Consider the following 21,179-nt stretch of genomic DNA (forward strand, 5'->3'; position numbering starts at 1 on the left):
CATAGTCAGCCCTTCCCCAGTTAAGCACTTTCCCATTTTGTCTGTTTTTATCCTTTTCCATAGCTATGCTGAAGCTAAGGGAGTTGTGGTCACTCTCACCAAAATGCTCCCTCACCAAGAGGTCTGCCACCTGACCAAGTTCATTACCCAGAAGTAGATCCAGTATGGCCTCTCCTCTCATCGGTTGGTCCACATACTGTGTCAGGAATCCTTCTTGAACACACCTGACAAATTCAGCCCCATCTATCCCCCTTGCAGTCAGGAGGTGCCAGTCAATATGAGGGAAGTTGAAATCACCCATAACTACAACCCTGTATTTCCTGTATCTGTGTGAAGTGCACCAGCTGCAGTTCCTTGAAGACCATGTTAGGGATCTGGAGCAGCAAATGGATGACCTTCAGCTTGTATGAGAGAGTGAGGAGATAATCGGTCAGAGTCACGGGGAAGTAGTTACCCCGAAGTTGCAGGAGACAAGTAGCTGGGTGACTGTCAGGTGAAATGGAAATGTGAAGAGACAGTTAGAGCAGAGCAGCCCTGTGACTGTTCCCCTCAATAATAAGTATACCATTTTGGATACTGTTGTGGGGGATGACCTTCCAAGGGAATGCCACGGAGACCAGGTTACTGGCACTAAGCATAGGTCCATGGTGCAGAAGGGAAAGAGGGAGAAGAGGGGACTGATAGTGATAAGGGACTCAATAGTAAGTGGAACAGACAGGTGAATGATAATGTGTGAGGAATGTTTGATGGTTCTGGGCTTGTACTCGCCAGCATTCAAGTCTGGTGATCCAGGACTAGACAAGAAGGACAAGTATGACTTAAAGAAGGCTATCCCAAGTCCAAAAGAACAATTCTGATTAAGGTGAGAGGCAGAATTGGATGTAGGTCAATTCTGGCATGGTTTGCAGACCATGACTTCCTACAAAGCAAAACCAAACACAAGACCATTGGATATAGATGGAGGCATAATGTAAAGATTTTTACTCCTCACGTCAACAATGTAAGAAATAAAGTCAATTCAATTCAATATAGGAGAATTAGGCCATTTGGCCCATTGAGTCTGCTCTGCCATTTCATCATTGTTGATACATTTTTCCACAGCCTCAATCTTTGGCTTTCTCCCCGTATCCTTTCAAGCCTTGACAAATCAAGAACCTATCAGCCTCTGCCATAAATATACCTAATGACTTGGCCTCCATAGCCACCTATGGCAACAAATTCCACAGATTCTTTAGCCTCTGGCTAAAGAAATTCCTACTCACCTGTATTCTGAAAGGACACCCCTCTATTCTGAGGCTGTGTCCTCTGGTCTTAGACTGCCTCACCATAGGCAATATCCTCTGAATATCCACTATCACGACTTTTCAACATCCGATTGGTTTCAATGAAGTCACCCCTCATTCTAGTGAGTACAGGCCCTGGGCTATCAGACACTCTTCATACGACAAACCTTTCAATCCCAGGATCATTTTCGTGAACCTCCTTTGAACCCTCTCCAATGACAGCACATTCTTTCTTAGATAAAGGGGCTCAAAACTGCTCACAATACCCCAAGTGAGGCCTCACCAGTGCTTTATAACCCTCAACATTACAACTTGCTTTTATATTCTAGTTCTCTTGAACTGAACGCTAACATCGCATTTGCCTTCCTCGCCACCAACTCAACATGCAAATTAACCTTCAGAAATCCTGCACATGGCCTCCCAAGTCCCTTTGCACCTCAGATTTTTGAATTTTCTCTGCATTTAGAAAAGTCAACCCTTTTACTTCTTCTACTAAAGTGCATGACAAAACACTTCCTGATATTGTATTCCATCTGCCACTTCTTAGCCCATTCTCCTTATCTGCCTAAATCCTTCTGCAAACTCTCTGCTTCCTTAACACTACCTTCCCCTCCACCTATCTTCGTATCACAAACTTTGCCACAAAGCCAATTCCACCAATCAAGTCATTGCTATAACACACAGAGAGAAGCAGTCCCAACACTGACCTCTGTGGAACATCACTTGTCACCAGCAGCCACCCAGAAAAGGCTCCCTTTATTCTCACTTGTTCCCTCCTGCCAATCAGACACAGCTTTATCCATGCTAGAATCTTTTCTGTAATACCATGGGCTCTTATCTTGTTAAGCAGCCACATGTGTGGCACTTGTCAAAGGCCTTCTTAACCGACGTTGTATCAGAAGGATAGGTAAGTCAGCAAGGGAGTGGCTCTGCTGGTAAAGAATGGCATCAAATCAGCAGAAGGATGTGACATAGGATCCGAAGATGTTGATTGTTAGAAGCTGCAGCTAGATACACTTCTCTCAGTTGTAGTGATCAGGGAAACTGAAGGTCTCCCTGCCTTCCCACATCCCACAAGGAGCATTCAACTATCCTGCCTGGCATTTGGCATTTCTATTGTCCTAGCTGAGCAAATATAACGAAGGGAAGGAAAAAAAGCTTTACTTCCAGCTTCTACTTTCTTTGCTTTCTCTGTCTGAAGCCTCAAAGAGCTGAAGCCGCAAGATCACTACAGACTTTGTCCACAGACTATGGCCGCTGTGCTTGTGCCTGCCTTCCTTTAATTTGCTTTTACTAATCAATCCCAAATACAGATTAGTCACTGGTCAAGCCTCAATTACATTGCCACAATCCATCACTGCCTTATTCTACTCAGGCAGTGGATCTGAGTGGAATCTTTCTTAAACAGCAGAAAAACATTGACTATCCTCCAATCCCCTGGAACCTTACCTGTCATGAAGGATGATTTAAACGTCTCTGCTCAGGCCTCGGCAATTTCTACACCTGCCTCCCACAATTCTAACTGGAGGCACAATTAGACATTGTGGGCATCACTGAGTCATGGCCGAAAGAAGGCTAGAGTTGGGAGTTTAACATCAAACAATATACTTTGTATTGACAGGACAGGCAAGAAGGCATAGGCAGTAATGTGGTTCTGTTGTTAAGAGATGGAATTACAACTTTAGAAAGAGGTGACATGGGGTCAGAAATGCTAAATCTCTGGGTGGAGTTCAGAAACTACAATGGTGAAGAAACATTATGGGAATCATATATAGGCTTCCTAATAGTAGACAAGATGTGGAGTTGAGATTGTAATAAGGTTAATGATAGAACTGTAATTGGGGTCTTCAATATGCAAGGGGATTGGGAAAATCAAGTTGGTGTTGGATCGCAAGAGAGGGAATTTGTTGAATGCCTACGGGATGGCTTTTTAGAGCAGCTTGTGCTTGAGTCTACTCGGGGAAAGGCTATCTTAGATTGGGTGTTGTGCAATGCCCCAGATCTTATTAAGGAGATCAACATAAAGGAACCCTTAGGAGGTAGTGATCATAATATGATTGAATTCATACTGCAATTTGAGAGGGAGAAGCACAAGTCACATGTATCAATATCGCAATGGAATAAAAGGAATTACAGAGGCATGAGAGAGGAGCTTGCCCAGGTGGAGCAGAGATGGCTTAAGTTTCTGGGCATAGTTCACAAGGCGCAGGATAGATATGTCCCATAGAAGTAGTTGTTCTCAATTGGCAGGGGTAGGCAACTGTGGCTGACAAGGGAAGTTAAGGACTGCATAAAAGCTAAGGAATGGGCATATAAGGTAGCAAAAGTGAGTAGGAAGTTGGATGATTGCGAAGGTTTTAAAATCCAACAAAAGGTAACTAAAAAAGCTATAAGAAGGGAAAAGATGAAATATGAGGGCAAACTAGCCGATAACATAGAGCAGCATACCAAAAGTTTTTTTCAATTTTATAAAGAGTAAAAGGGGGATGATAGTTGATATTGGACCACTGGAAAATGATGCTGGTGAACTAGTAGCAGGGGACAAAAGCAGCAGATGAACTGAATGGGTACTTTGCATCTGTCTTCACTGTGGAAGACACTAGCAGTGTACCAGATTGTCAGGGAGCAGCAGTGAGTGCCATTGCTATTACAAAGGAAAAAGTGCCAGGTAAACTCAAAGGTGTTCATGTGGATAGGTCACCTGGGCCAGATGGACTACATCACAGAGTGCTGAGAGAATTTGGATACATTGGTCATGAACTTTCAAGAATCACTTGATTTTGGCATGGTCCTTGAAGTCTGGAAGATTGCAAATGGCACTCCACACTTTAAGGGAGGAAGACAAAAGAAAGGAAATGATAGGCCAGTTAGCCTAACCTCAGTGGTTGGGAAACTGTTGGAATCTATTATTAAAGATGAGATTTTGGGGTACTTGGAGACTAATGATAAAATATGTCAGTCAGCACAGTTTCTGTAAAAGGAAATCTTAACTGAAAAATCTGTATTTCTTCATAGAAATACAGAAATCCTACAGCACAATACAGGCCCTGCGGCCCACAAAGCTGTGCCAATATGCCCTTCTTTGAAAAAGTAACAAGTAAACTGGAGAAAGGAGAGGCAGTGGATGTCACTTAATTGAATTTTCATAAGGTATTTGATAAGATGCCACATCTTTAGCAAGATAAAATCTTATGGCATTACAGAAAAGATACTGACATGGATAGAGGAATGGCTACATGCTGGAGGCATAGAGCAGGAATAAAAAGGGCCTTTTCTGGTTGGCTGCCAGTGACTACCGGTAGTCGTGTTTCTCAGGGGTCAGTATTGGGACCACTATTTTTCACATTGTCAGTGATTTGGATAATGAAATTGATGGCTTTGTGGTAACGTTTGCAGATGATACAAAGATAGGTGGAGGGGTTAATAGTGCTGAGGAAGCAATGTGATTGTAGCAGGACTTAGACAAATTGGAAGAATAGGCAAAAAAAAAGTGACAGATGTTATAGTGTCAGGAAATGGAATGTATGATAATGCATGTTGGTAAAAGGAACGATTTTGAGAATATTGTCTAAATGGGGAGAAGTTTCAAACATCAGAGATGCAGAGGGTCTTAGGAGTCCTTGTGCAAGACTCCCAGAAGGTTGATTTACAGGTTGAGTCTGTGGTAAAGAAGGCAAATGCAATGTTGTCATTTATTTCAAAGGGAATAGAATATAAAAACAAGCAGATAATGCTGTGCCTTTATAAGACACAAGTCGGGCTGCACTTGGCGAGTATTGTCAACATTTGGGCCCCATATCTCAGGAAGGATATGTTGTCATTGGAGAGAATCCAGAGGAGGCTCACAGGAATGATTCCAGGAATGAAGGGGTTAACATATGAGCAGCGTTTTGTATCTTTGGGCCTGTACTCACCAGAATTTAGAAGGATTCCTGGGGATCTCATTGAAACCTACCAAATACTGAAAGGACTACCGGTAGATAGGGTGGATGTGGAGAGGATGTTTCCTATGGTGGAGGTATCCAGAACTGGATGGCACAACCTCAAAACTGAGGAGTAACCTTTTAGAGCAGAGGTAAAGAGGAGCCTCAAAATTGAGGGCTAACCTTTTAGAACAGAAGGAGGAATTTTTTAGCCAGAGAGTATTGAATCTATGGAATGCTCTGCCACCGATTGCAATGGTGGCCAAATCTGGCAGTATACTTAAGTTGGAAGTTGATTATTTCCTGATCGGTCAGGGCATCAAAGGATATGGTGAGAAGGCAGGTGTATGGGGTTGAGTGGGATCTGGGATCAGCCATGATGGAATGGTGAAGCAAACTCGATGAGCTGCTCCTATGTCTTATGGTCCAAAGAAACACCTTATCAGACCCTGTAGATTTATCCACCCAAATTTGCCTTTAGACAGCAAATATCTCCTCCTCTATAATCTGTATTAGGTCCAAGGATGCCTCAGTTCTATCAATTCTGTATCCATCTCCTCAATAAATACACATGTAAAAACTTTTAAGGTCCCCCCATTTCTTTTTGGCTCCACACATGGATTACCATTCTGATCTTCCAGAGGACCAAGTTTGTCCCTTTCAATCATTTTGGTCTCAACGTAACTGTAGAATTCCTTTCACCTTATCTGTCAGGGCAACCTCATACCTTCTTTTAGGCCTCATGATTTCATTTTTAAGTGTTCTCTTGCATTTCCATAAGCACCTCATTTGTTATTATCTGCCAAAACCTGCTATGTACCTTTTTGCTCATAACCATGGCCTCAATATAGCTTGAAAACTAAGGTTCCCTACACATGTTATCTTTACCTTTTATTCAGACATGCACATTCAAGTTTTGTACTCTCAAACTTTTACTTTTGAAGGCCTTCCACTTTCCAAGTATATCATTGCCAGAAAACAGCCTGTCCCAATTTACACTTGCCAGATCATTTCTATTACCATCAAAATTGGCCTTTCTCCAATTTAAAATCTCAACCCGAGCACCAGGCCTATCTTTTTGTATATTTACTTTGGCATTGTGATCACCAAATGCAAAGTGATCCGCTGCACAAACTTCTATCACCAACCCCATCTTATTCCCTAAAAGCAGATCAGGGACTGGTTGCCAAGCTCGTGGGAAGATAGGGAAGCTTTTCAAAACTTACAGAAGGAAACTAAGAAGAAAAAGATGAATTATGAAAAGAAGCTGGCAACTAATATCAAAGAAGATACTAAAAGATTTTTTAAGTATATAAAGGGTAAAAGAGAGTCAAGGGTAGACATAGTACCAATAGAAAATGACGCTGGAGATATTGTAATGAGAGACTCAGAGATGGCAGAGGAACTGAATGCGTATTTTGCATCAGTCTTCACAGTAAGAGACATCTGCAGTATACTGGACATTCAAGAGTGTCAAGGAAGTGAAGAATGTGCAGAGAAAATTATGACTGAGAAGGTGCTCAGGAGGCTTAATAGTCTGAGGGTGAATACATCTCCTGGACCTGATGGAATGTACCCTCAGGTTCTGAAGGAAGTAGCTGGAGAGATTGTGGAGGCATTAATGATGATCTTTCAAGAATCGATAGATTATGGCATTGTACCGGATGACTGGAAAATTGCAAAAGTTACTCCTCAATTTAAGAAGGGTGGGAAGCAGCAAGAGGAAACTATAGACCTGTTAGCCTGACATCAGTGGTTGAGAAGATGTTGGAATCGATTGTTAGGGATGAGATTACAGAGTACTTGGAGGCACATGACAAGATAGGCCAAAGCCAGCATGGTTTCCTGAAAGGAAAATCCTGCCTGATAAATCTACTGCAGTTTTTTTGAGGAAATTACAAGCAGGGTAGACAAAGGAGATGTAGTAGACATGGTCTACTTGGATGTTCAGAAGGCCTTTGACAAGGTGCCGTACATGAGATTGCTTAGCAAGATAACAGCCCATGGAATTACAGGGAAGTTACTAGCATGGGTGCAGCATTGGCCAATATGCAGAAATCAGAGAATGGGAATAAAGTGATCCTATTCTGGCTAGCTGCCAGTTACCAGTGAAGTTCCATAGGGGTCTGTGTTGGGGCCGTTGATTTTTATGATGTATCTCAATTATTTGGACTGTGGGATTAATGGATTTGTGGCTAAATTTACTGATGGTACAAAGATAGGTGGAGGAGCGGGTAGTGTTGAGGAAACAGAGAGCCTGCAGAGAATTAGATAGTTCAGTGGAATATGCAGAAAAGTGGCAAATGAAATACAATGTTGGAAAGTGTATGGTCATGCACTTTGGTGGAAGAAATAAATTGGTAAACTATTATGTAAGTGGGGAGAGAAATCAAAATGCAGAGATACAATGGGACTTGTGAGTCCTTGTGCAGGATACCCTAAAGGTTAACCTCTAGGTTGAGTCGATGATGAAGAAGGCAAATGCAATGTTGGCATTCATTTCTAGAGGTATAGATACAAGAGCAGGGATGTGATGTTGAGGCTCTATAAGGCACTCATGAGACCATAGATGGAGTATTGTGTGCAGTTTTGGGCTCCTTATTTTAGGAAGGATATACTGACGATTCACGAGAATGATCCCAGGGGTGAAAAGGTTACCATATGAGGAATGTCCGGCAGCTTTTGGGCTGTATTCCCTGGAGGTCAGGAGAATGAGGGGGGGATCTCAGAAACATTCTGAATGTTAAAAGGCCTGAACAGATTAGATATGGCAAAGTTATTTCCCATGGTAGTGAAGTCTAAGATAAGAGGGCATGACTTCAGGACTGAAGGACGTCCATTTAGAACTGAGATGCAGAGAAATTACTTTAGTCAGAAGGAAGAATCTGTTGCCATGAGTGGCTGTGGAGGCTAAGTCATTGGGTACATTTAAAGCAGAGATAGATAGGTTCTTGATTAGCCAGGGCATCACAGGGTATGGGGAGAAGGCAGGGGAGTGGAAATGCCTGGAACAATTGGATGAGCCTATGATTGAATAGTGGAGAAGACTCAATGGGCTGAATGGCCTAATTCTGCTCCTATACTTATGCTCTTATCAAAATGGGAAAAAAGATGAGAAATCAGAGTACGAAGGTGGGGGGAGGGGAGAAAGAAATACAAATTAGTGAGTGATAGGTGAAAGCAGGAGGGGAGGCAGGTTGAAGTAAAGAGCTGGGAAGTCAATTGGTGAAAGAGATAAAGGGATGGAGAAGGGGGAATCTAACAGGGGAGGACTGAAGTCCATGGAATAAAGAGAAGGAGGAGCACCAGAGGGAGGTGATGGGCAGGTAAGGAGATAAGGTGAGACAGGGAAATGGGAATGGGGAATGGTGAGATAGAGGGGGCCACAATCACAGTGGGGATCATAAGCGTATCAGAAATTTAATATTACATAATATTGATGATAAGAAATTTGGTGGGCTGGAGGATCTTAGGGTCTGTGTCCATAGGACACTCAAAGCTGCTGCGCAGGTTGACAGTGTTGTTAAGAAGGCATTTGCTGTGTTTGCATTCATCAACCATAGGATTGAGTTCAAGAGCCCTGAGGCTCTTGAGGAGGGATCTCAGAAACATTCTGAATGTTAAGAGAGGTAATGTTACAGGTATACAAGACCTTAGTTAGACCCACTTGGAGTACTGTGTTCAGTTTTGGTCACGTCACTACAGGAAGGATGTGGATACCATACAGAGTGTAAAGGAGATTTACAAGGATGTTGCCTGGTTTGGAGAGCATGCCTTATGAGAATAGGTTGAGTGAACTTGGCATCTTCCCTTGGAGCGATGAAGGATGAGAGGTGACTTGAAAGAGGTGTATAAGATGAAGAGAGGCATTGATCGTGTGGATAACCAGAGGCTTTTTCCCAGGGCTGTAATGGCTAACACCAGGGAACATAGTTTTAAGGTGTTTGGAAGTACAGAGGGGATGTCAAGAATAAGTTTTTCATACAGAGAGTGGTGGATGTGTGGAATGCAATGACAGCGACAGTGGTAGAGGCAGATACAATATGGTGTTTTAAGAGACTCTTACATAGGTACATGGAGCTTAGTAAAATAGAGGGCTATCTGGTAGGGAAATACTAGGCAGCTTCTAGAGTAGGTTACATGGTCGGCACAATATTGTGGGCTGAAGGGCCTGTAATGTGCTGTAGGTATAATGTACATATAATGTCTATATGGACCAGGTAAGTTTGAAATCGATGAGCTCCGCATGTGTGCAAGACCAGCACCAATGTAGTCGGTTGATGTAGCATAGGAGAAATTGAAGAGTGAATTGAATCTATCGATAAACAGTAGATTAGGGTCCAAGGTCAGTTAACGAACTCATGGTGAGGGTCAGGGGTCATTTACCGAGCTCCCAGAGAGGTTTGGGGGTAAATTACCAAGCTCAAGTAAGGATCGGGGGTTGGTAAAAGAGATCACAGTGTGGATCAAGTGATTAGTTACCGAGCTCATGGTGGGGATCAGGGGTCAGTTACCGAGCTCACGAGGATCGAGGATCAGAGGGTCGGTTACTGAGCTCACAGTGAGGATGGGGGGTGAGTTACTGAGTTCACGGTGAGGATGGGGGATCAGTGACTGAGTTCACGGTAAGGATGGGGGGGTCAGTTACTCAGTTCACGGTGAGGATCGGGGGTGAGTTACTGAGTTCACGGTTGGGATGGGGGGTAAGTTACTGAGTTCACAGTGAGGATGGGGGGATCAGTGAATGTGTTCACGGTGAGGATCGGGGGGGTCAGTTACTCAGTTCACGGTGAGGATCGGGGGTGAGTTACTGAGTTCACGGTTGGGATGGGGGGTAAGTTACTGAGTTCACAGTGAGGATGGGGGGATCAGTGACTGAGTTCACGGTGAGGATGGGGGGGTCAGTTACTCAGTTCACGGTGAGGATCGGGGGTGAGTTACTGAGTTCATGGTGAGGATGAGGGGGTGAGTTACTGAGTTCACGGTGAGGATGGGGGGTGAGTTACTGAGTTCACGGTGAGGATCGGGGGTCAGTTACTGAGTTCACGATGAGGATCGGGGGTCAGTTATTCAGTTCACGGTGACGATGGGGGGTGAGTTACTGAGTTCACGGTGAGGATCGGGGGTGAGTTACTGAGTTCACAGTGAGGATGGGGGGTCAGTTACTGAGCTCACGGTGAGGATGGGGGGTGAGTTACTGAGTTCACGGTGACGACAGGGGGGGTGAGTTACTGAGTTCACGGTGAGGTTGAGGGGTGAGTTACTGAGTTCACGCTGAGGATCGGGGGTCAGTTACTGAGTTCACGATGAGGATCGGGGGTGAGTTACTGAGTTCACGGTGAGGATGGGGGTGTGAGTTACTGAGTTCACGATGAGGATCGGGGGTGAGTTACTGAGTTCACGATGAGGATCGGGGGTCAGTTATTCAGTTAACGGTGACATCGGGGGGGGTGAGTTACTGAGTTCACGGTGAGGATGGGGGTGAGTTACTGAGTTCACGGTGAGGATGGGGGTGAGTTACTGAGCTGACGGTGAGGATCGGGCGTGAGTTACTGAGCTCACGGTGAGGATGGGGGATCAGTTACTGAGTTCACGGTGAGGATGGGGGGGTGAGTTACTGAGCTCACGGTGAGGATGGGGTGTGAGTTACTGAGTTCACGGTTGGGATGGGGGATCAGTTACTGAGTTCACGGTGATTACGGGGGGGGTGAGTTACTGAGTTCATGGTGAGGATCGGGCGTGAGTTACTGAGCTCACGGTGAGGATGGGGGATCAGTTACTGAGTTCACGCTGAGGATGGGGGGGTCAGTTACTGAGTTCACGGTGAGGATGGGGGGTGAGTTACTGAGTTCACGGTGAGGATCGGGGGTCAGTTACTGAGTTCACGATGAGGATCGGGGGTGAGTTACTGAGTTCACGGTGACATCGGGGGGTGAGTTACTGAGTTCACGATGAGGATCGGGGGTGAGTTACTGAGTTCACGGTGACATCGGGGGGGTGAGTTACTGAGCTGACGGTGATGATGGGGGGGTCAGTTACTGAGTTCACGGTGAGGATCGGGGGTGAGTTACTGAGTTCACGGTGAGGATGGGGGGTGAGTTACTCAGTTCACGGTGAGGATCGGGGGTGAGTTACTGAGTTCATGGTGAGGATGAGGGGGTGAGTTACTGAGTTCATGGTGAGGATGGGGGGATCAGTTACTGAGTTCACGGTGAGGATGGGGGGATCAGTTATTCAGTTCACGGTGACGATGGGGGGTGAGTTACTGAGTTCACAGTGAGGATGGGGGGATCAGTTATTCAGTTCACGGTGAGGATGGGGGGGTCAGTTACTCAGTTCACGGTGAGGATCGGGGGTGAGTTACTGAGTTCACAGTGAGGATGGGGGGTCAGTTACTGAGTTCACGGTGAGGATCGGGGGTCAGTTACTGAGCTCACGGTGAGGATGGGGGGGTGAGTTACTGAGTTCATGGTGAGGATCGGGCGTGAGTTACTGAGCTCACGGTGAGGATGGGGGATCAGTTACTGAGTTCACGGTGAGGATGGGGGGGTGAGTTACTGAGCTCACGGTGAGGATGGGGTGTGAGTTACTGAGTTCACGGTTGGGATGGGGGATCAGTTACTGAGTTCACGGTGATTACGGGGGGGGTGAGTTACTGAGTTCATGGTGAGGATCGGGCGTGAGTTACTGAGCTCACGGTGAGGATGGGGGATCAGTTACTGAGTTCACGCTGAGGATCGGGGGTCAGTTACTGAGTTCACGGTGATGATGGGGGGGTGAGTTACTGAGTTCACGGTGAGGATGGGGGTGTGAGTTACTGAGTTCACGATGAGGATCGGGGGTGAGTTACTGAGTTCACGATGAGGATCGGGGGTCAGTTATTCAGTTAACGGTGACATCGGGGGGGTGAGTTACTGAGTTCACGGTGAGGATGGGGGTGAGTTACTGAGTTCACGGTGAGGATGGGGGTGAGTTACTGAGCTGACGGTGAGGATGGGGGGGTCAGTTACTGAGTTCACGGTGAGGATGGGGGGTGAGTTACTGAGTTCACGGTGAGGATCGGGGGTCAGTTACTGAGTTCACGGTGAGGATGGGGGGTGAGTTACTGAGTTCACGGTGATGATGGGGGGTGAGTTACTGAGTTCACGGTTGGGATGGGGGGTGAGTTACTGAGTTCACGGTGAGGATGGGGGTCAGTTGCTGAGTTCACGGTGACGACGGGGGGGTGAGTTACTGAGTTCACAGTGAGGATCGGGGGTGAGTTACTGAGTTCACTGTGAGGATCGGGGGTTAAGTTACCAAGTTCACGGTGAGGATGGGGGGGTGAGTTACTGAGTTCACGGTGAGGATGGGGGGTGAGTTACTGAGTTCACGGTGAGGATGGGGGATCAGTTACTGAGTTCACGGTGACATCGGGGGGTGAGTTACTGAGCTGACGGTGAGGTTGAGGGGTGAGTTACTGTGTTCACGGTTGGGATGGGGGGTGAGTTACTGAGTTCACGGTGAGGATCGGGGGTCAGTTACTGAGTTCACGGTGACGATGGGGGGGTGAGTTACTGAGCTGACGGTGAGGTTGAGGGGTGAGTTACTGAGTTCATGGTGATGATGGGTGTTGAGTTACTGAGTTCACGGTGAGGATCGGGGGTGAGTTACTGAGTTCACGGTGAGGATGGGGGGTGAGTTACTGAGTTCACGGTGAGGATCGGGGGTCAGTTACTGAGTTCACGGTGAGGATGGGGGGATCAGTGACTGAGTTCACGGTGACGACGGGGGGGTGAGTTACTGAGCTCACGGTAAGGATCGGGGGTGAGTTACTGAGTTCACGGTGAGGATGGGGGGTGAGTTACTGAGTTCACGGTGAGGATCGGGGGTCAGTTACTGAGTTCACGGTGAGGATGGGGGGATCAGTGACTGAGTTCACGGTGATGATGGGGGGGTGAGTTACTGAGTTCACGGTGAGGATGGGGGGGTGAGTTACTGAGTTCACGGTGAGGATGGGGGGTGAGTTACTGAGTTCACGGTGATGATGGGGGTGAGTTACTGAATTCATGGTGAGGATGGGGGTTGAGTTACTGAGTTCACGGTGACGATGGGGGGTGAGTTACTGAGTTCACGGTGAGGATCGGGGGTGAGTTACTGAGTTCACGGTGAGGATAGGGGGGTGAGTTACTGAGTTCACGGTGAGGATGGGGGGATCAGTGACTGAGTTCACGGTGAGGATGGGGAGATAAGTTACTGAGTTCACGGTGAGGATGGGGGGTCAGTTACTCAGTTCACGGTGAGGATCGGGGGGGTCAGTTACTCAGTTCACGGTGAGGATGGGGGGTCAGTTACTCAGTTCACGGTGAGGATCGGGGGGGGTGAGTTACTGAGTTCACGGTGAGGATCAGGGGGGTGAGTTACTCAGTTCACGGTGAGGATCGGGGGGGTGAGTTACTGAGTTCACGGTGAGGATGGGGGGGTCAGTTACTCAGTTCACGGTGAGGATGGGGGATCAGTTACTGAGTTCACGGTGAGGATGGGGGGGTGAGTTACTGAGCTCACGGTGAGGATGGGGTGTGAGTTACTGAGTTCACGGTTGGGATGGGGGATCAGTTACTGAGTTCACGGTGATTACGGGGGGGTGAGTTACTGAGTTCATGGTGAGGATCGGGCGTGAGTTACTGAGCTCACGGTGAGGATGGGGGATCAGTTACTGAGTTCACGCTGAGGATCGGGGGTCAGTTACTGAGTTCATGGTGAGGATGAGGGGGTGAGTTACTGAGTTCACGGTGAGGATGGGGGGTGTGAGTTACTGAGTTCACGGTGACGACTGGGGGGGTCAGTTACTGAGTTCACGGTGAGGATGGGGGGATCAGTGACTGAGTTCACGGTGAGGATGGGGGTGAGTTACTGAGTTCACGGTGAGGATGGGGGGGTGAGTTACTGAGTTCACGGTGAGGATGGGGGTTGAGTTACTGAGTTCACGGTTGGGATGGGGGGTGAGTTACTGAGCTCAAGGTGAGGATGGGGGTCAGTTGCTGAGTTCACGGTGACGACGGGGGGGTGAGTTACTGAGTTCACTGTGAGGATGGGGGTTGAGTTACTGAGTTCACGGTGAGGATGGGGGTATCAGTTACTGAGTTCACGGTGACATCGGGGGGTGAGTTACTGAGCTGACGGTGAGGTTGAGGGGTGAGTTACTGAGTTCACGGTGAGGATCGGGGGTCAGTTAGTGAGTTCACGGTGACGATGGGGGGGTGAGTTACTGAGCTGACGGTGAGGTTGAGGGGTGAGTTACTGAGTTCACGGTGAGGATCGGGGGTCAGTTACTGAGTTCACGGTGAGGATGGGGGGTGAGTTACTGAGTTCACGGTGAGGATGGGGGGTGAGTTACTGAGTTCACGTTTGGGATGGGGGGTGAGTTACTGAGTTCACGGTGAGGATGGGGGGGATCAGTTACTGAGTTCACGGTGACGATGGGGGGGGTGAGTTACTGAGCTGACGGTGAGGTTGAGGGGTGAGTTACTGAGTTCACGGTGAGGATCGGGGGTCAGTTACTGAGTTCACGGTGACGATGGGGGGGTGAGTTACTGAGCTGACGGTGAGGTTGAGGGGTGAGTTACTGAGTTCACGGTGAGGATCGGGGGTCAGTTACTGAGTTCACGGTGACATCGGGGGGGTGAGTTACTGAGCTGACGGTGAGGTTGAGGGGTGAGTTACTGAGTTCACGATGAGGATCGGGGGTCAGTTACTGAGTTCACGGTGAGGATGGGGGGTGAGTTACTGAGTTCACGGTGAGGATGGGGGGGTGAGTTACTGAGTTCACGGTGACGATGGGGGGGTGAGTTACTGAGCTGACGGTGAGGATGGGGGGTGAGTTACTGAGTTCACGGTGAGGAACGGGGGTCAGTTACTGAGTTCACGGTGAGGATGGGGGTGTGAGTTACTGAGTTCACGGTTGGGATGGGGGGTAAGTTACTGAGTTCACGGTGACATTGGGGGGGTGAGTTACTGAGCTAACGGTGAGGATGGGGGGTCAGTTACTGAGTTCACGGTGACGACAGGGGGGTGAGTTACTGAGTTCACGGTGAGGATGGGGGGGTGAGTTACTGAGTTCACGGTGAGGATCGGGGGGTCAGTTACTGAGTTCACGGTGAGGATGGGGGATCAGTGACTGAGTTCACGGTAAGGATGGGGGGGGTGAGTTACTGAGTTCACGGTGAGGATCGGGGGTGAGTTACTGAGTTCACGGTGAGGATCGGGGTTGAGTTACTGAGTTCATGGTGAGGATGAGGGGGTGAGTTACTGAGTTCACGGTGAGGATGGGGGTTGAGTTACTGAGTTCATGGTGAGGATGAGGGGGTCAGTTACTGAGTTCACAGTGAGGATGGGGGGTGAGTTACTGAGTTCACGGTGAGGATGGGGGTGAGTTACTGAGCTCACGGTGAGGATGGGGGCGTGTTACTGAGCTCACGGTAAGGATCGGGGGTGAGTTACTGAGTTCACAGTGAGGATCGGGGGGATCAGTTACTGAGTTCATGGTGAGGATGGGGGGGATCAGTTACTGAGTTCACGGTGATGATGGGGGGTGAGTTACTGAGTTCACGGTGAGGATCGGGGGTCAGTTACTGAGTTCACGGTGAGGATGGGGAGATAAGTTACTGAGTTCACGGTGAGGATGGGGGGGTCAGTTACTGAGTTCACGGTGAGGATCGGGGGTGTGAGTTACTCAGTTCACGGTGAGGATCGGGGGGGTGAGTTACTGAGTTCACGGTGAGGATGGGGGGGTCAGTTACTCAGTTCACGGTGAGGATCGGGGGTCAGTTACTGAGCTCACGGTGAGGATGGGGGGGTGAGTTACTGAGTTCATGGTGAGGATCGGGCGTGAGTTACTGAGCTCACGGTGAGGATGGGGGATCAGTTACTGAGTTCACGGTGAGGATGGGGGGGTGAGTTACTGAGCTCACGGTGAGGATGGGGTGTGAGTTACTGAGTTCACGGTTGGGATGGGGGATCAGTTACTGAGTTCACGGTGATTACGGGGGGGGTGAGTTACTGAGTTCATGGTGAGGATCGGGCGTGAGTTACTGAGCTCACGGTGGGGATGGGGGATCAGTTACTGAGTTCACGCTGAGGATCGGGGGTCAGTTACTGAGTTCATGGTGAGGATGAGGGGGTGAGTTACTGAGTTCACGGTGAGGATGGGGGGTGTGAGTTACTGAGTTCACGGTGACGACTGGGGGGGTCAGTTACTGAGTTCACGGTGAGGATGGGGGGATCAGTGACTGAGTTCACGGTGAGGATGGGGGTGAGTTACTGAGTTCACGGTTGGGATGGGGGGTGAGTTACTGAGCTCAAGGTGAGGATGGGGGTCAGTTGCTGAGTTCACGGTGACGACGGGGGGGTGAGTTACTGAGTTCACTGTGAGGATGGGGGTTGAGTTACTGAGTTCACGGTGAGGATGGGGGGGATCAGTTACTGAGTTCACGGTGACATCGGGGGGTGAGTTACTGAGCTGACGGTGAGGTTGAGGGGTGAGTTACTGAGTTCACGGTGAGGATCGGGGGTCAGTTAGTGAGTTCACGGTGACGATGGGGGGGTGAGTTACTGAGCTGACGGTGAGGTTGAGGGGTGAGTTACTGAGTTCACGGTGAGGATCGGGGGTCAGTTACTGAGTTCACGGTGAGGATGGGGGGTGAGTTACTGAGTTCACGGTGAGGATGGGGGGTGAGTTACTGAGTTCACGGTTGGGATGGGGGTGAGTTACTGAGTTCACGGTGAGGATGGGGGGATCAGTTACTGAGTTCACGGTGACGATGGGGGGGGTGAGTTACTGAGCTGACGGTGAGGTTGAGGGGTGAGTTACTGAGTTCACGGTGAGGATCGGGGGTCAGTTACTGAGTTCACGGTGACGATGGGGGGGGTGAGTTACTGAGCTGACGGTGAGGTTGAGGGGTGAGTTACTGAGTTCACGGTGAGGATCGGGGGTCAGTTACTGAGTTCACGGTGACATCGGGGGGGTGAGTTACTGAGCTGACGGTGAGGTTGAGGGGTGAGTTACTGAGTTCACGATGAGGATCGGGGGTCAGTTACTGAGTTCACGGTGAGGATGGGGGGTGAGTTACTGAGTTCACGGTGAGGATGGGGGGGTGAGTTACTGAGTTCACGGTGACGATGGGGGGGGTGAGTTACTGAGCTGACGGTGAGGATGGGGGGTGAGTTACTGAGTTCACGGTGAGGATCGGGGGTCAGTTACTGAGTTTACGATGAGGATGGGGGTGTGAGTTACTGAGTTCACGGTTGGGATGGGGGGTAAGTTACTGAGTTCACGGTGACATCGGGGGGGTGAGTTACTGAGCTAACGGTGAGGATGGGGGGTCAGTTACTGAGTTCACGGTGACGACAGGGGGGTGAGTTACTGAGTTCACGGTGAGGATGGGGGGGTGAGTTACTGAGTTCACGGTGAGGATCGGGGGGGTCAGTTACTGAGTTCACGGTGAGGATGGGGGATCAGTGACTGAGTTCACGGTAAGGATGGGGGGGTGAGTTACTGAGTTCACGGTGAGGATCGGGGGTGAGTTACTGAGTTCACGGTGAGGATCGGGGTTGAGTTACTGAGTTCATGGTGAGGATGAGGGGGTGAGTTACTGAGTTCACGGTGAGGATGGGGGTTGAGTTACTGAGTTCATGGTGAGGATGAGGGGGTCAGTTACTGAGTTCACAGTGAGGATGGGGGGTGAGTTACTGAGTTCACGGTGAGGATGGGGGTGAGTTACTGAGCTCACGGTGAGGATGGGGGGGTGTTACTGAGCTCACGGTAAGGATCGGGGGTGAGTTACTGAGTTCACGGTGAGGATCGGGGGGATCAGTTACTGAGTTCATGGTGAGGATGGGGGGGATCAGTTACTGAGTTCACGGTGATGATGGGGGGTGAGTTACTGAGTTCACGGTGAGGATCGGGGGTCAGTTACTGAGTTCACGGTGAGGATGGGGAGATAAGTTACTGAGTTCACGGTGAGGATGGGGGGGTCAGTTACTGAGTTCACGGTGAGGATCGGGGGTGTGAGTTACTGAGTTCACGGTGACATCGGGGGGGTGAGATACTGAGCTGACGGTGAGGATGGGGGGTCAGTTACTGAGTTCACGGTGAGGATGGGGGGTGAGTTACTGAGTTCACGGTGAGGATCGGGGTGTGAGTTACTGAGTTCACGGTTGGGATGGGGGGTAAGTTACTGAGTTCACGGTGACATCGGGGGGTGAGTTACTGAGCTGACGGTGAGGATGGGGGGGTCAGTTACTGAGTTCACGGTGACGACGGGGGGGTGAGTTACTGAGTTCACGGTGAGGTTCGGGGTGTGAGTTACTGAGTTCACGGTTGGGATGGGGGGTAAGTTACTGAGTTCACGGTGACATCGGGGGGTGAGTTACTGAGTTCACGGTGAGGATGGGGGTTGAGTTACTGAGTTCATGGTGAGGATCGGGGGTGAGTTACTGAGTTCACGGTGAGGATCGGGGGTGAGTTACTGAGTTCACGGTTGGGATGGGGGGTAAGTTATTGAGTTCACGGTTGGGATGGGGGGTGAGTTACTGAGTTCACGGTTGGGATGGGGGGTGAGTTACTGAGTTCACGGTGCAGATCGGGGGTCAGTTACTGAATTCACGGTGATTACGGGGGGTGAGTTACTGAGTTCATGGTGAGGATCGGGTGTGAGTTACTGAGCTCACGGTGAGGATGGGGGTATCAGTTACTGAGTTCATGGTGAGGATCGGGGGTGAGTTACTGAGTTCACGGTGAGGATCGGGGGTGAGTTACTGAGTTCACGGTTGGGATGGGGGGTAAGTTATTGAGTTCACGGTTGGGATGGGGGGTGAGTTACTGAGTTCACGGTTGGGATGGGGGGTGAGTTACTGAGTTCACGGTGCAGATCGGGGGTCAGTTACTGAATTCACGGTGATTACGGGGGGTGAGTTACTGAGTTCATGGTGAGGATCGGGTGTGAGTTACTGAGCTCACGGTGAGGATGGGGGTATCAGTTACTGAGTTCACGGTGAGGATGGGGGGTCAGTTACTGAGTTCACGGTGACAATGGGGGGGTGAGTTACTGAGCTGACGGTGAGTATCGGGGGTGAGTTACTGAGTTCACTGTGAGGATGGGGGGGGTTCAGTTACTCAGTTCACCTTGAGAATCGGGGGCGAGTTACTGAGCTCACGGAGAGGATCGGGGGGTTCAGTTACTGACCTCACTGTGAGGATGGGGGGTTCAGTTACGAGCCCACGGTGAGGATCGGGTTTGGGGCTTATTTTCCAAGGTGACATGTGAAACCAGCAGGGGAGAAGGTATGAAGTAAAGAGCTGGTCGATTGGTAAAATAGATGAAGGGCTAGGGAAGGGGGAATCTGACATGAGAGAACAGAAGGCTGTGAAAGAAAAAGAGGGAGGTGATGGGCATTATTGGAGACAAGAGAGGGAAATGGGAATGGGGGATGGTGAGCGAGTGGGGGCCACTATCACCTGAAGTTCAAGAAATCGATGTTCATGCTGTCAGGTTGGAGGCTACCCGGACAGAATAAATGGTGTTGCTTTTCCAACCGGACCGTGTCCTCATTGCAGCAGTGGAGGCCAGGGACTGACATGTCGGAATGGGAATGAGAAGTGTAATTAAAATGGGTGGCCGCTGGGAGATGCCGCTTCATCTGGCAGATGGAGGGTAGGTGCTTGGTGAAGCGGTCTCCCAATCTACTGCACATCGGGTCTCCCCGATATACAGGAGACCGCACCGGGAGCAGCCGACACAGTAAATGGCCCCAACAGACTCACAGGTGAAGTGTCACCTCACCTGGAAGGACTGCTTGGGGCCCTGAATGGTGGTGAGGGAGGGGGTGTAGGGGCAGGTGCCGCACTTGTTCCGCTTATAGGTATAAGATCCATTGGAAGATCATGGGGAGCGACAAATGGTCAAGGGAGTCGTGTAGGGAGCGATCCCTGTGGAAAGCAGAAAGGGGCGGGGGTGGAGGAGGAAAGAGGTGTTTGGTGCTGGGATCCCATTGCAGGTGGCTGAAGTTACTGAATTACGTAGAGGCTGGTAGGGTTGTAGGTGAAGACAAGTGGGGCGGCGGGAGGATGAGATGAGGGCAGACGTGCGCGAAATGGAAGAGATGCAGTTGACGGTGAAGAAAGGGAAGCCTGGAATGAAAAGTCTCACCCTGAGAGTACATGCCACAGATAGAGACAGAGGAAGAAGGGAATTGTTACAATGGACCAGGTGAATCTAGGGGCAGGGTGGAAGTTGGAGGCAAAGTTGATGCAGTGACGAGCTCCACAGGAAGCAGCACCTATGCAGTTGTCGATGCAGTGTAGGAAGGGTTGGGAAGTGATAACATTATGAGAGGTCGGTAGATAATCAGTCGATAAGGGTCGGGGTCAGTTACCAAGACGCCACTGCCGCCGCCTCGAACCTTCGACTGTCGCACAACCGCCATCGCGCCAAGAACAAGGAGCGCATGCGCAGTGAGTAACCGTCGGTGGCGAGCAGGAAGCCGGGACGGGGGAGGAGAGAGGGGACGGGGGAGGAGAGAGGGGACGGAGGGGGTCGAGGGGAGACGGGACGGGGGTGAGAGGGGAGGGGGTCGAGGGGAGACGGGACGGGGGTGAGGGGGGAGCGGGGACGGGACGGGGGGGTGAGAGGGGAGGGGGTCGAGGGGAGACGGAACGGGGGTGAGGGGTCGAGGGGAGGGGGGAGGAGAGAGGGGAGGGGGGTCGAGGGGAGACGGGGCGGGGGTGAGGGGGAGGGGGTCGAGGGGAGACGGGGCGGGGGTGAGGGGGAGGGGGTCGAGGGGAGACGGGACGGGGGTGAGGGGGGAGCGGGGACGGGGGTGAGGGGGGAGCGGGGACGGGACGGGGGGGGTGAGAGGGGACGGAGGGGGGTCGAGGGGAGACGGGACGGGGGTGAGGGGGAGGGGGTCGAGGGGAGACGGGACGGGGGTGAGGGGG

General features: G+C 50.0%; 1 protein-coding gene across 1 annotated transcript in view; it reads right to left on the bottom strand.

The window, feature by feature from the left end:
- The window catches only part of hsf2bp (heat shock transcription factor 2 binding protein), a 117,950-nt gene extending 97,276 nt beyond the window's left edge, over positions 1 to 20,674 (bottom strand). The window contains exon 1 of the mRNA XM_073044710.1: positions 20,618 to 20,674. Within this exon, the coding sequence (XP_072900811.1) occupies positions 20,618 to 20,668 (51 nt within the window). The 5' untranslated portion in view covers positions 20,669 to 20,674. The remainder of the gene's footprint in view (positions 1 to 20,617) is intronic.
- Positions 20,675 to 21,179: the final 505 nt, after the last annotated feature.

The sequence above is a fragment of the Hemitrygon akajei genome, chromosome 5 (assembly GCF_048418815.1).
Source record: "Hemitrygon akajei chromosome 5, sHemAka1.3, whole genome shotgun sequence".
Lineage (NCBI taxonomy): Eukaryota > Metazoa > Chordata > Chondrichthyes > Myliobatiformes > Dasyatidae > Hemitrygon > Hemitrygon akajei.